The following is a 14,496-nucleotide window of genomic DNA, read 5'->3' as shown; positions in this document are numbered from 1 at the left end:
TGTAATATTATTGATATTTTATTAAGTGAGAAATTTTTCTTTTTTATTATTCTACTATATATTATATCTCTTTTAATATTTAATGTTTTAAAATTATTTTTAATTATTTTATTCTATGTTAATTTTGATAGTATGTCCATACCATTCAAATCTATTTTATCGCTAATACTTAATCAATAACAATCTTTCTTAGATGGATGCGTTTAGCCTCATTCCATGAAATCCAACTTACTCTAATCGTATTAGTAATATATCTATTTTCCTATTTTCTTATATTACTAATCCTAAGGATCAAAAATAATGATATTTAATTTTTTAGTAACCTTATGGTCTTCCATTCCTATTTTAATAGTATTACTTTTCGATTATTTATTACAATTTTTTTTTTAGTTGGAACTCACACACCTCAACTCCTGACCTCCTTTTAAAAAATAAGAACCTTGTATTGTTAGACTACCGACACTCGACACTATGACTATGATGACAGTGGACCACTAGACTACAGGCACTCGAGACTATGATGACAGTGGACAAGCCGGTAGAATCTCAATTCACAACCCTGTTAGTGTTTGTGATTCAGTCATCCACACCATATTTAGAATAACAAATTCACACTGCTCCTCTCAAAAAACAAAGAAAATAAAAACAGCTGACTTCTACCATTCAAATTATTATTATTATTATATATTTTTATTTTGGAAGGCAAAGCAAATTTATTTATAGGAAAGAATATACAAAGAAGAGGCCCAATAGGCAAATGAGCCCAAAACAGAATAAACAGAAAAGAAAATCAAACCAGCCGTGGCCCAACCCAAACAAGGGTGAGGACCGAGAATGATCCCCAGTCTTTCATCACTTTGAGAGAAGCCCTACTATTCAAGTCAATCAATGTCAAAAAGGAAAAGAGACCCATTGTTGCTAAGCCAATTTTAAAAATATTATTACTTTATTATAAATCATAATTCAAAAAAAAAAAAAGAGAGAGGCTACATTCAGGACCGCACGATTTCATTTCCAATTATATAAAATCACATGACTTAATCGTCATCAGCATAGCATGATTCTCTACAGCTTCTTGATGAAGATCTGTTTTATGCATCAACATGACCTAACTTGATGAAGATCTGTTTTTATGCATCAACATGACCTAATCAATCCATGATGCGCCCACCATCTTAGCCATGAAGCTATACCGGTCTGCAGCTTCATCTATCTGCATTGCGGGAATCAAAAGCCAAATCATTTTTATTCCTTCAATATATAAATTCACACACAAGCACACATGCTCGACCTTCAACCTCCCCTTTGAGAAGGTGAAAAACAATACAACTTGAGTCGAGGTTTTGTGGTGCCAAAGGCAAGTCAATGTGAAGTAATGAAAACAAAAAATAAGGCTGCTGAGATAGTATCAAATCTAGTAGAATAGAACACTTGCCAATTTCTGAGTCGGCATTCCAGCTCCATGTCCAGCTTTACATTCAATGCGACCAATAATTGGGTTAGTCTGGGGGCTTTTCTCCAAGCTTGTGCATAGAACATATTGCAATGTCTGGAAAATTTGAAAAAAAAAAAAATATAGTATTATAACAAAACAAAATGAAATAGCAATTGTACTTAGACATGCATGCATAAAAACCAACTATAAAATAGGAAACCACACAGTAGATTGTGAATCAGTGAGCTAGTAAACCGATATGAATTTCACAAAAGCCCTAACTATTATTCAAAGGTTACCGTGATTCTCAACCCTGCCCCAACCATTTCCATCTAACTCCCAATCATGATACTATTCAGCATCCACTTTTTCCCCATCTAGCAAAACCTGACTACCTTGATACCATACGATAATTTCATACCTATATTCTACCATGACACCCTTACCGTTGTGCCAAAGCTCACCCTCTCTATAATTTAATTTCTATATTGGAAGTATTTCTACTCAAATATAGAATTTTGCCGGAGATAAAAGATATTACCAAATTTTCAACTCAATAGAATATTACAAATAACAATTGTCTTAAAAACCTCATAAGGTCCAACCTTAAACAGTAAAATATGTCAACTGGAAGGTTGTGATCACAATAATGATACCATATTACACAAGATTGATACTTGGCCTTAAAAATAATAATAAATAAATAGAAAAACACTAAAAAAAGATCATATCAAAGAATTTAATTGCAATTAAGGAAGTAAGAAATCACAGACCACTCCTATCTTCCAATACTAGGCATATGAAAGCAAACAATACATGAGAAACGAAACATTTAATTTCCAATAATTCATTGGGAAAAAAAACCTTAATTTCCAATCACAGAAAACCCACCGCTAAGAACTTCAGGGAGTGTAATGGCACGACCCGATCATCATGATCAGCAGTCAATAACATAGTGGGTGGGTACTGACAAGACTGATCAGGAGATTTTTCCCATGGTCTCCTGACATTATGTAGTGGCGAGTACCTAAAAGAACAGTTGAACAAAAAATAAAAATTCAAGAATGAATAACAGCCTACAAGATAGAAAGAAAGAAGACAACAACAGAGTATGTAAACTATCGAGAGAACACCAAGCAAGAAAGAAAGCCAAAAATAAAACAAGCTCAAGAGACGACTCTATCCAAAAATGATAAGAAATATAACAAACACAATTCTGCTTCTGTCAACAAGAGCCTAAGAAGAATGAACGAGTTCCGGACATTAAATCACGAAGACAAGTATCATCAATAGTTATGTCAAAAGTGCCATCAACTTAGCTGCTAAAAGTTAAAATCATTACAAATTCATAATATCATTGCAACTTGCAATCCCTTTTACTAAATAATATAATAGGAATTGAGGAAAAATATCCCAATTCCAAAGCTAATCTCTCATTTAAAACTGTTATACTGAAGATATGGATCTATCTGAGTGGTTTTCGAAATGTACTTTATTTCTCTTTCTAAACAAGAAATGACTTGCACCCAATACATTTATAAAAAAAAATAAAGTAACGTTGCCTCAGGAAGCCAATCATATAGGAGAATCAAAACTAATTGTGTTTGCTCAATAAGAAATGACTTGCCCCAATTTCTTTTATTCCTTCTTTTTTTCTTTTTCTTTCTCTTTTTCTTTTATTACTTTTAATAACTAGAAACTGTGACCTTCCATATTTGGCTAGGTTAATGAGGTCAACATAGCTGTCAGAACTTAAAAAGTTAATCATGTTATAGAAGTAAATTAGTGTATCTTACATGTAATACAATAATGATGCAGTGCCAGTACTTAATAAGAAATTGGCCCGTCAGGTATGAGAACCCAGGTCGAGTCTGAGGACAATCACTTGTGTAAATAATGCCAAAACCCAGTCTGTGCTTCCCAGAACCCTTGTTTAATAGGAACAAATACGTGGCCTTTCATGTAATAATATAAACTACTCCAATTGTAACCAAGTCAATCGCATTTTAGAAAATAATAATCCCAATCAAATATATTTAGAATATATCCCTTCCCCTCCACACACAATCCCCATAAAATTGGTGATTGGGATTGCAGGATTTATCGGAATCCAGAACAATAAAAATAAGATATTATGTTACAATAATTTGAAGCATCAACAGTCAGGAGGAAGATGCAGCGAGATACTCTAATGAACATAAATTACTCACTTGACTAGCCAATGAAACTCTTCCTCCTTATCTGAACAGCCAAAGTCACTTGTCCATGCATGACCTAGAAAAAGAAGATTTAGGAAAAAAAAAAGAAAAAGAAAAGAAAGAAGGCTAAAAATCAGAAATAGGCAAAAAAATTATACCAAGTGAACCTAAGAACATACTTACCAAGAATATATATTTTCTGGAAAAAAATAAAAATAAAAATAAAAGAACACAGGCAAACCTATGGTGAACTTGTGGAATCTAAGCATGTCCATAACACCAACATGAGCAAGTGCACAGCCAAAAAGATCCGGTCTCTGCAACCACAGAATTTAGCAATTGAGGGCATAAGCACAAAACAATAAAAATGATGGATGAAATAAAAAATGTGACCATGAATTCTCCAACAATGCCATACTTGATTGATGCAAGCCCCAATAAGAAGCCCACCGTTGCTTCCACCTTCAATACACAGCTTTTGGGGCTGGGTATAACCAGCAGAGACAAGATATTCAGCAGCAGAAATGAAGTCATCAAAGACATTCTGTTTTTTTGCGAAGCAACCAGCTTTATGCCATTCTTCGCCATACTCTCCACCACCACGAATGTTTGCAATGCAGAAAATAGCACCTAAATGCCTTGCAAGTACAATACGACTAATGCTGAATGATGATGTAATACTGACATTAAATCCACCATATCCATATAACAAACACGGGTGTGATCCGTCCAGAAGAATGTTTTTTCTACTCACTATAAACATGGGTATTTGAGTACCATCCTTACTATGAAAAAATACCTGGAAATGAAAAAATCAATAAAAAAAATACTAAGAAGACAGATGTAGGACATAAACTTCGGCAAACTCAAAGGCGCCCTTCCCAAAAGCTCCAAACAATCATACAAAGCATTCAATAACGGGTGTAAAGAAACAACTTTTCCCCCTCAGTGAGCAGGATAACAGAAAAGAACACACGCATATTCTATGAAAAATGACAAGACCAAAGGCAGAAGTAGCCGACATATCAAGGAAAAAAACAAGCAAATCAATAGTACACTGCAGCAGTAAAAGCAAAATTCAACTATTTAGAATGTCTAGCCATAAAACAAAACAATAGATACCACATAGTACAAACTAAGTCAACCAGTAAACAAGTCTCTACCGTCCGATTGAAACCATCAAGGGTAAACTCCCAATCGGGATCATGCCATCCAGATAAAACATAAAGAGATCCAACACTTCTTTGTGTGTGGGCATCTTCCTTTCTTTTGTTTTAATTTATTTTCTGCACTTTCGCATAAATCTTTGTCTACAAGAAACTAAGTGGGCAGGTGCAAAAGGCAGAGAAATTGAAGGGTATATACTATATTACACGTGAAAGGATAGACATAGAAATGGACTAATTATTGATAAGAATTTAAAAGAAGATGTGGTAACCGTTATTAGGAAAAAAAGATGGGATAATATTAATAAAACTCGTATTAGGAGGAAATATAGTTTAATATAGTTAGTGCTTATGCACCCCAAGTAGGTCTAGATAAAAATATTAAAACACAATTTTGCGAACAAATGGACGAATTAATTCAAGGGATACCCATAGGAGAAAAAGTGTGTATGGGAGGAGACTTTAACGGGCATGTAGGAAAAGAGTGGAGGATATGAGATGCACATGGTGAACATGGATTTGGAGATAGAAATGATGCCGGGGAGGCTATCTTAGATTTTGCGGTAGCATTTAGTCTTATAATTAGGAATACATATTTTAAAAGGAGGGATGAACACTTAAGAACCTTCAAAAGTGGATCAAATATGATTCAAAACAATTTCTTCTTAACAAGAAAGATATATCAATTAACAAGCAAAGATTGTAAGGTTATCCCTGGAGAGAGTCTAACATCACAACATAGGCTTCTTGTTTTAGATTTATATATAAAAAGGACAACTTAAGAGGAGAAAGAGAATTATAAACCCAAGGACCAGGTGGTGGAATTTAAGAAGGGAGAGAGTGAAGTATTCAAGAATAAAAACTTAGAGCATGTGAAATAAGATGACTATATGTATTAAAGGAGTAGAAGTCCTAGGAAAATCAAAAGAACAGGACCATTATTTAAGGAAACTTGGTGGTTGAATGAACAAGTTCAAAAGGTTGTAAAAACACTCAACAACAAAAAAAATCAAAATGTTATAAAAACAAAACGGTAATGCTATGAAGTTTCGCAAAAAACTAAAAATAGTGAAACCTTTGAAAAATATAAAAAGATAACTAAAGAAGTTAAAAAAAAAATAGCAAGTGAAGCAAAACATAGAGCATGTGCCACTTTTTATTCTAAACTAGGCACAAAAGAAGGGGAGAAGAATATATATATATAAACTTGCTAAACTAAGGGAGACGAAAACTAGGGATTTTAGCCATATTAAAGGTATAAAGAATGAAGATTCACGGTTTTAGTAAAAGATGTTGAAATTAAAGAAAGATGGAAAAATTATTTTGAGAAATTGCTAAATGAAAACCATATCGGAAGTTTAGGCTTAGATTAATATATTTACCTTAGGCTTAGAGATAACATACCTTTTTCGTCAGGCCCATGAGTGGCTAAGAGATGCAATAAACAATAAATCGGGAGAAGGTTTGGAAGTGTCTAGGAGATGTTGGCTCGCTTGGTTAACAAAATTGTTTAATAAGATATTAACTAAGAGGATGCTTGATGTGTGGCACTAAAGTATCCTTATGCCTGCCTATATATAAAAATAAAGGTGGCAAAAAAAGTTGTAATAATTATCACGGTATTAAGTTAATAAGTCAAACTATGAAACTTTGGGAGAGAGTAATTGAATAACACCTGAGACGAGAGATAGAATTAGAAAATTAATTCTGATTCATGCCGGGAAGGTCAACGATGGAGGCTATTTACTTATTGAGGAGACTAATAGAAATATATAGAGAGAAGAAGAGAGATCTCCATATGTTTTTATTGTTTTGGATAAAGCCTACGGTAGGGTAACTAGAGATCTAATATGGGGGGTTTTAGAAAAGAAAGGAGACACAAAGAGATACATTGAAATAATAATGAGGTACAAAAAATGAGGATAAAGTAAAAATTGAAAATCGAGAGGTACAAATAAGTGAACATTTTCGTTATTTAGGTTCAATTATTCAAAATGAAAGAGAAATTGGAGATGATGTTAATCATAGAATCAAGGCAAGATGGGTTAAATGAAGGAAAGCATCTAGTGTGTTGTGTGATCGGCAAATCCTCTTTAATATTGAAAGGGAAGTTCTATCGAACCATTATTAGACCAACAATACTATATGGCACAGAATGCTGGGCAACTAAAAGTGAACATGGGTAGAGTACCTAAAGAAGGATATGATTGCATGTGGTTTGACTGAGGCTATGGCCTTATAGATAGAGCGGAACAAAAACATAGGATTCATGTGACCGATCCCAAATAGTTGGGGAAAAGGCTTGGTTGTTGTTGTACTTTTGTGTGAGAAAAATTAATAAATCCTACATTTTATCCTACATTTTTTTGTCAAAATAGTAACAAGACCTGAAATTATAATATATGATGTAGGGATTTTTAAGTAAGATCCATCAAGGAAAAAAAAATCACATAAGAATGATAATCATGTCTGAAGAAATTTACAATAATATGGGTCCTGTCAATCCGCAAGTAAATATATTAAAACATCCAAACAAACACTAAACATTTATTTTATTGAAAAATAAATTAAAATCCAACCGGTTTCTAATGCTAAATGTGAAAAGTATTAAAAGCAGTACCTGGTTAACAATAAAATTTGTGCGGTCAAATTCAGGGACAACAATTTCTCGGAATACTTTCATATCTGGAAGCTCGGTCCCTAAGTTGCACTGATAAATAATAACAGGAGTAAGGAAGCTAGCAAACTCAATGAAAGCCGTACTATCTTTTCGCCGAGCAGAAATAGCATAAACTGTACCGATGTCAATGGGTAAATGATGCAGCAAGGAACCCGTTTGCAAGTCTCTCAATTGCAGGACATGTTTCACATCACTCAAGTAACAGACAATAATTTGATTACCATTAACAGGCACAGCCGATTCAAGCACGTCCTTTTCAGCTTCTTGGAGAACATCTGTCCAAGTACTTGGTTCTTTGAGATCTACCCGGATTAACTTATATTTCGGAGCATCCTTATTAGTCAGAAAAGTGAACACAGTATCATCATTTGCAATAGCATTATAACATGCATCAAAATTGTCAATAAGCTTGACAAATGGAAGTAGGTCCTTCTGCCCCCTGTGACCTTCGAGCCCATTAGGAAGTGTAGACATGTCACAATAATAAATTTTGTTGACTGGATCACAACTCTCATGAGTATACATCAGAACATACTGCAAAAAGTATGGGAAGTAATATAATCATTTAATTGTAAAATAAATAAATAAAACAACAACAACAACAACAAAATTTAAATGGATATTAAGGCAATCATGAAATAATGCAAACAGAGATGAAAGTGAAATTAGTTCAATATATAGAAAAAAAAATTGCACATATAAATTAATTATAGATAAGGCCAGTGGCCTAGCGGTAACAAGCCCCTAGTTTTCCAAAGGGAGGTCGGTGTTCGAGCCTCAGCGGAGGCACGTGTGTGTGAGTACCAACTAAGGAAAATAATAATAATAATAATAATAATGTTGCTTATGTCCCTTTGGATGCAATAACCACATACGTACAGAAACGTTGCCTAATTGCTCCAGTTCTTCTTCCCTCAATGTCCTTATATTAATCACTCAATTCCAGCAAGGACACCCTTTCTTATTCAGCCCCATGAACTATACCTTCTTCCTGACATAGATATCTATAAGAAGCTTACAGAGACTAATGCTCTTCAGGTTTGCTTCAAAGTGTCATCATCAGCATCATAGAATAAAGTAAATTTAAAAATACTGAATTCTCCCAATGTTCTTGCTTGATCATCCATATCAATCAGTTGATATGTACTTAACCAAAATTTCCTATCATCTGCTCACAGAGAATCATAGTCATGGCATAGCACATTTAGGATCACTTACGTAGCCCCTAACTCTAAGCCACAGAATAATGTAAAACCAGTAGATATTATGTATCAAGAACAAGATTAGAAGAAGAAAGAAACTTCTGTAGAACTTAGTAAGATACTCAAAGGGGTAATTAAAGCCCAAAATAAACAAAATACAGACTCAGCCTTTGTTATATAGTTTGCCAAAACAATAAACAATATTGAGTTCTAAGACGCTAACCTAGGAGTTGATGACACAAATTGGCCTCTCTCTCTCTCTCTCTCTATCATGCACACATACACACACAAAAATAAAAATAAAAATAAAAATAAAAAAAACTTATACAATAAGAATGACAGCACAATCACAAGCGGGCAGGTCTGAATGCAAGTAAGTAACATAATGCAGGCATGGGTTAAGGCAGGGGACAAATTGGCCTCTCTCTCTCTCATGCACACATACACACACACAAAAAACTAAAACTTATACAATAAGAATGACAGCACAATCACAAGAGGGCAGGTCAGAATGCAAGTAAGTAAGATATGGGTTAAGGCAGGGGACACATACACACGCACAAAAAACTAAAAATTATACAATAAGAATGACAGCACAATCACAAGAGGGCAGGTCTGAATGCTAGTAAGTAACATATGGGTTAGGGCAGGGGATAGCTGCACAGCTCACAACGGAATTTCAATGATGAATGCCAGCAAGCACATGAAGGAAAGGATGCTGTCAAAAATGAAACAAGCTTCAAATTCCAACATGATATATTACTTGTCTCATTTACGAAATAATATATGGCAGCACTGGATTAAGCTAGGCAAAATATGTACTCTGAAATTTATGAATATGAACTACTCTCAAATAATTTATGGCAGCACCGGATTAAGCTAGGAAATGATTAATTCACCGAATTATGAGTACAAAGGAGAAAGAGTTCTCAAGTAAAAAAACAAAAGAAAAATAGGCAAGACAGATGTACATCCTCCAGACTACAAAATTGACCTATGCACTAAGACAACTTAATAGCATCCCCAAACACAACTCTTTTTTTTGGTAATTACCCCAAACATGACTTTATCAAAGCCTTCCTGCATCAAATCAGAAAACTAGACTACACATGGAAACTCCACGTCTATCTTTAGTCCAATTGCTAAGTTAATGCTAATTTAAACTCAACTCAACAAAGCCTATTCAAAAATAATTTAGGTAGGGTACATAAATCCCGTTTCTCCACTCCACAAAGCATAATTTTAGTAATTTTAAAATTATGGTCGCAAACAGATCCATCTGCACTTCTAATCGCACTGCATCAGCCTCGCCATGGTCTGAGAGATAACAATGGTGCACAAACAACTAAAGGTTATATGTTTTATATTTAAAAAGGTAAATTGGCCTTCATACATAATTTTGACAAACATACTGGATGGTAGTAGAGAGAAATCAAGCACATAACTAAACAAGTATTAGTTTCAATTTTTGGCAGACAAAATTAAACCTTTGGCAAAAGGAACTGTTAGTGAATAGTTTTAATTACCAAGGAGTAGTTGCTTATCTTTTTAATTTAAACACCTTTGTACGTGCCACCAGTTTGTCATACAATGAATTGCAAAAAAAAATACTAATACCTTCAGTTTTTTTTTTCTTTCCATCTAACAGAATCACCTCTTCTATAATTAATCCCTGCCTCCATCATCCCCACACAAACCCCCACCAAAATAATAAAATCCAACTCTTAACTTTGAGTCGGGTGATTAAGAACCATGGCAAGAGTATAAACATCTTAATGTAAGCATTTCCCATGAGAGCGAAAAACACAAAGGAGAATAATAAACTACTACCAGTAATAGAGATGAAATTGGACCTAGCAGCTTAATGATATCATTAAAGAAGTCATTCAGTGTGCCAAAAAAAAAAATCAGCAAAAAAGGTTTCCCTTATAATTTCCTAAAGAGGTACTGTGAATTTGAATAGAAAAATCTCAATAATGGAAAGTTAGAAAGCTTGTTACCTTCCCATCATCTGTTACTTCTGCTGAAAACGAGTACTTCGGGTAGTCGGGATCCTTCCAACATAAAATATCTTCAGACTGATTGCTTCCGATTAAATGATAGTACAGCTCGTGATTTAAGTTAGAACTAGTCTCCGTCCCAGCATCTAATTTTTCTCCCTCCCTACAAAAATGAAAGCTACAGACATCACGAAAAAGTTATCACTCTCTCTCTCACCCTTTTCAAGATAGTACTAGTCTCCGTCCAAGCGCATGATTTAAGTTAGTTCTAGAATAACATGATGCCAAATGTGAAGATTTCACACTTTCCAGACCAGAACAGGTAGACTGCGGCTGAATATTTGACAAAATTACTCTGTAACATATTTAACTGTTCCTCGTGTAATGCATCATTATTTTATCCCTGATATATGAGAAATCTATTATAACAACATATCTGATATTTTCCCAAAACATTTGAAATTGAATGAGTTGATAAAAAACCAAACGGAAGAGCAGGATTTTATTATTTCTCAAAGTTTTCCACACATCCTGAATTGGGAAAAGATTGACAACTTTGTCACAGTGTAACGCATACTAGAATCCTTAATTGCAGTTGTACTTACTTGGGAGCTGGATAGCGCGAGTAGAAAAAACCTTTGCTATCATGCGTCCAGCTAATGCTGGTAAACTTGGCCTGAAAGAACATAGATATAAAAATATGTTTGTGCATGTATATAAACCCAATAAGTTCATAACTGGACAGAAGAATGTGTATACATATTTAATACCCAAATACTGATATAAATAAATAAATTCATAGTTTCATGAATACTTACCCATAAAAGGGTGTCAGACTCAACCGTCTTGTCGTCAACCCGCATAACTTTGATTGTGACCCAATCACTGCCACTAAAACTAAGGCCGTATGCCAAATACTTAGCATCTTCACTAACCGTTGAAGCTTTCAATGAGACTGTTCCATCCTCACTGAGCACATTCGGGTCCAGTAAAACTTCTGCTTTTCCATCCAAACTATCCTGAATTTTTTTTTCAATAAATTCATTAATTTATAATCGAAAATCAAAAAGCTCAACTGAATTCTAATTACATTATAAGAACCTGCACATAGAGCACTTTTTGGGGCTGAAGACCAGTGTTATGGAAGTAGAAGTATTTGTCCCCTCTCCTGAATGGAGCTTCATAGCGCGGATGATCATAGAGCTTTGTGATCTTCTCTCGGAACTTTTCTCTCGTATCACATGTTTTAAGCACTGAGTCAGTCAAATGCACCTGCTTTTGAACAAACTCTTTAACCTCCTCGGCATCAGGATTTTCAAGCCTAAGCACAACAATTAAACCACCATCTATCAGATTCTCACAAACACCTCTAAACAACCACTGTTTGTTTGAACAGAATACATTTCAGGAAAAATAAAAAGGGGGGGGGGGGACAAATTCCAAGTCGTGAAGAATTTTAGACATGGATACCTGATACATTATTGACACTTGCGATATTAAAATAGTGGAGGTGCTAAAGAATTGGACACTTTCTTAGGACACACATAACACATTGAGATGATTCATTGACGTTAAGATTTTTCGGCCTAAGCACAATAATTAAACCAATATCTATCAAATAGAACAACACATAACACATTAAGAAAGTAAATAATTTTACTTTCTTTCCAAACAAAAGGGCACACACACATAACGCATTGAGATCGAGATTTTCCAGCCTAAGCACAACAATCAACCCAATATCTATCAATTTTCTCCAAAAAAAAGAAAAAGTTTGTTTCAATCAGAAAACATTTCCAGGGAAGAAAATGCTACTGCACAACAAATTCCAAATAGCAAACAATTTAAGACACGAATAAATGATAAATTATTGACACTAACAATATCAGCAGAAGATAAAAAAAGCATGTGCTATATAATTTTTATTCCTTCCAAACAAAAAAGACATAATACATTGAAATAATTGATTGATGCTAAAAATTTCCTGCCTAAGCACAACAATCAAACCAGTATCAATCAAATTTTCTCGAAAAACTGTTTGTTTCAATAGAAAACTTTTCCACAGGAAAAAATTCAATTGCAAAAACCTTGAAATCATTAATTTCACCATAACACACCGAGATAATTTATTGATGTTAAGATTTTCCCACCTAAATACAACAAACAAACCAATATCTATCAAATTTTCTCCAAAAAACTGCTTGTTTCAACAGAAAACATATCCAGGTAAAAAAATTGCTATTGCAGAACATTGAGATAATTGATTTGACCATAATACACTGAGATAATTGATTGATGTTAAGATTTTCCCCCCTAAACAGAACAATCAAACCAATATCAATCAAATTTTCTCGAAAAGAATTGTTTGTTTCAACAGAACATTTCCAGGTAAAAAATTCCTATTGCTAAAAATTTTACGGCCGATCAAACTAATTTCAATAAAATTTTCTCTTGACAACTGTTTGCTTGAACATAAAACATTTCCATGTAAATAAATGTTCTTGCATAACATTGAGATAATTGATTTGACCATAATAAATTGAGATAATTGATTTACGTAAAGATTTTCCCGCCTAAGCACAACAATCAAACAAATATCAATAAAATTTTCTCAAGAAACTGATTGTTTCAACAGAAAACATTTCCCGGTAAAAAAATTCTATTGCAACACATTGAGATAACTGATTTGACCATAATACACTGGGAAATAATTGATTGATGTTGAGAGTCTCCCGCCTAAGCACAACAATCAAACCAACATTAATCAAAAATAAAAATCTCCCAAAAAAAACTGTTTGTTTCAACAGAAAACACTTCCATGAAAGAAAAAAAAAATTGCTATTGCAAAGCACTAAAATAATTAATTGGACCATAATACAATTGATTGATGTTTAGATTTTCCCGCCTAAGCACAACAATCAAACCAATTATCTAACAAAATTTCTCGAAAGAACTGCTTGTTTCAACAGTAAACACTTTCATGGAAAAAAAAAAAAAAAAAAACGCTATTGCAATTGAAAAAATAGAGACAATTGAATTGACTTTGTTTACCATCGATATGGATCGGGGACGTCAACGCCGTGATAGTTATCGACGACCGACTCGTCTCTGCGCGCTACTGGATACTGCAATGGCACGTCCATGGCGGAAATAGACCCCATTCTAGGGTTTGAGGAGAGACAGAGAAGGCGTGAACGAGAGAGAGTTTTAAATATTTGAAATAAGGAAGGTGTGAGAGAGTGACTTATAAGGAGCGGTTTGAGTTTGACTGAAGATAGTGACGTGGGCGAATGGCGTGCGCATGAGAACATTGTTACTACAGTGTCTGTGGTGGTGTGCGAGCCCGATGTTAAAGCGGTGGAGATTAAGATATGAGAATGTGTAAATGTATCGCCATTTTAACGCTACTATGTCGTCATGTTTTTCATGTTTGTGGGGGGTGTTTGTGTGCGTTATCATGGTTTTATTCCAATGTATCAGGAACGAAAATGACCTTAGTTGTTTTGAATGGGTCCATTGTTTTTTATTCCTAAATTCAAGCCGTCCATACTCCCACTCATAGTGGGGTGGGGCGGGCCAAGCGATAACCTTATGGTAAAATTTAAGGTTCTAACATTTTACTTCAACGTCTGAAGAAATTCATTACATTTTATCCCACGTCATATCGTATCAATATTTTAAATTTTTTTTGGATCATTTCAAATTTTAATAACCTATTAACAAATAAGCACTAAAAAAAATATTATTATTATTATCCCTGGTCTAAACCTTCCAAATGTGTAACAAAAATCAACTAAATTATGTGTAATATAATC

General features: G+C 34.1%; 1 protein-coding gene across 1 annotated transcript; it reads right to left on the bottom strand.

The window, feature by feature from the left end:
• Positions 1-912: 912 nt before the first annotated feature.
• Positions 913-13,902, bottom strand: LOC132276416 (uncharacterized). The gene is made up of 12 exons (XM_059777831.1): positions 13,733-13,902; positions 11,783-12,002; positions 11,500-11,700; positions 11,287-11,357; positions 10,682-10,844; positions 7,420-8,013; positions 4,052-4,432; positions 3,875-3,950; positions 3,646-3,709; positions 2,327-2,462; positions 1,432-1,549; positions 913-1,209 (listed from the first exon to the last, which is right to left on the bottom strand). Exons 1-12 carry the CDS (start codon positions 13,840-13,842, stop codon positions 1,148-1,150), a joined length of 2,196 nt encoding a protein of 731 aa, XP_059633814.1. The 5' UTR covers positions 13,843-13,902; the 3' UTR covers positions 913-1,147.
• Between the last annotated feature and the right edge of the window lie 594 nt (positions 13,903-14,496).

This window comes from Cornus florida, unplaced genomic scaffold, assembly GCF_030987335.1.
Source record: "Cornus florida cultivar Cherokee Brave unplaced genomic scaffold, ASM3098733v1 CherokeeBrave_3.0.0_Hap2_Chr10, whole genome shotgun sequence".
Taxonomy (NCBI): Eukaryota; Viridiplantae; Streptophyta; class Magnoliopsida; order Cornales; family Cornaceae; genus Cornus; species Cornus florida.
Note: the sequence above shows the minus strand (reverse complement) of the source record. Positions and strands in the feature narration are given on the sequence as shown.

Bases quoted from the DNA above. Each gene is read 5' to 3' on its own strand.
- LOC132276416 (XM_059777831.1), bottom strand. From the start codon at position 13,842: ATGGGGTCTATTTCCGCCATGGACGTGCCATTGCAGTATCCAGTAGCG. The intron at 10,845-11,286 runs GTAAGTACAACT...TCATTTTTGTAG, and splicing joins TCGCGCTATCCAGCTCCCAA to GGAGGGAGAAAAATTAGATG. The intron at 8,014-10,681 runs GTAACAAGCTTT...TACTTTTTGCAG, and splicing joins AAGTAACAGATGATGGGAAG to TATGTTCTGATGTATACTCA.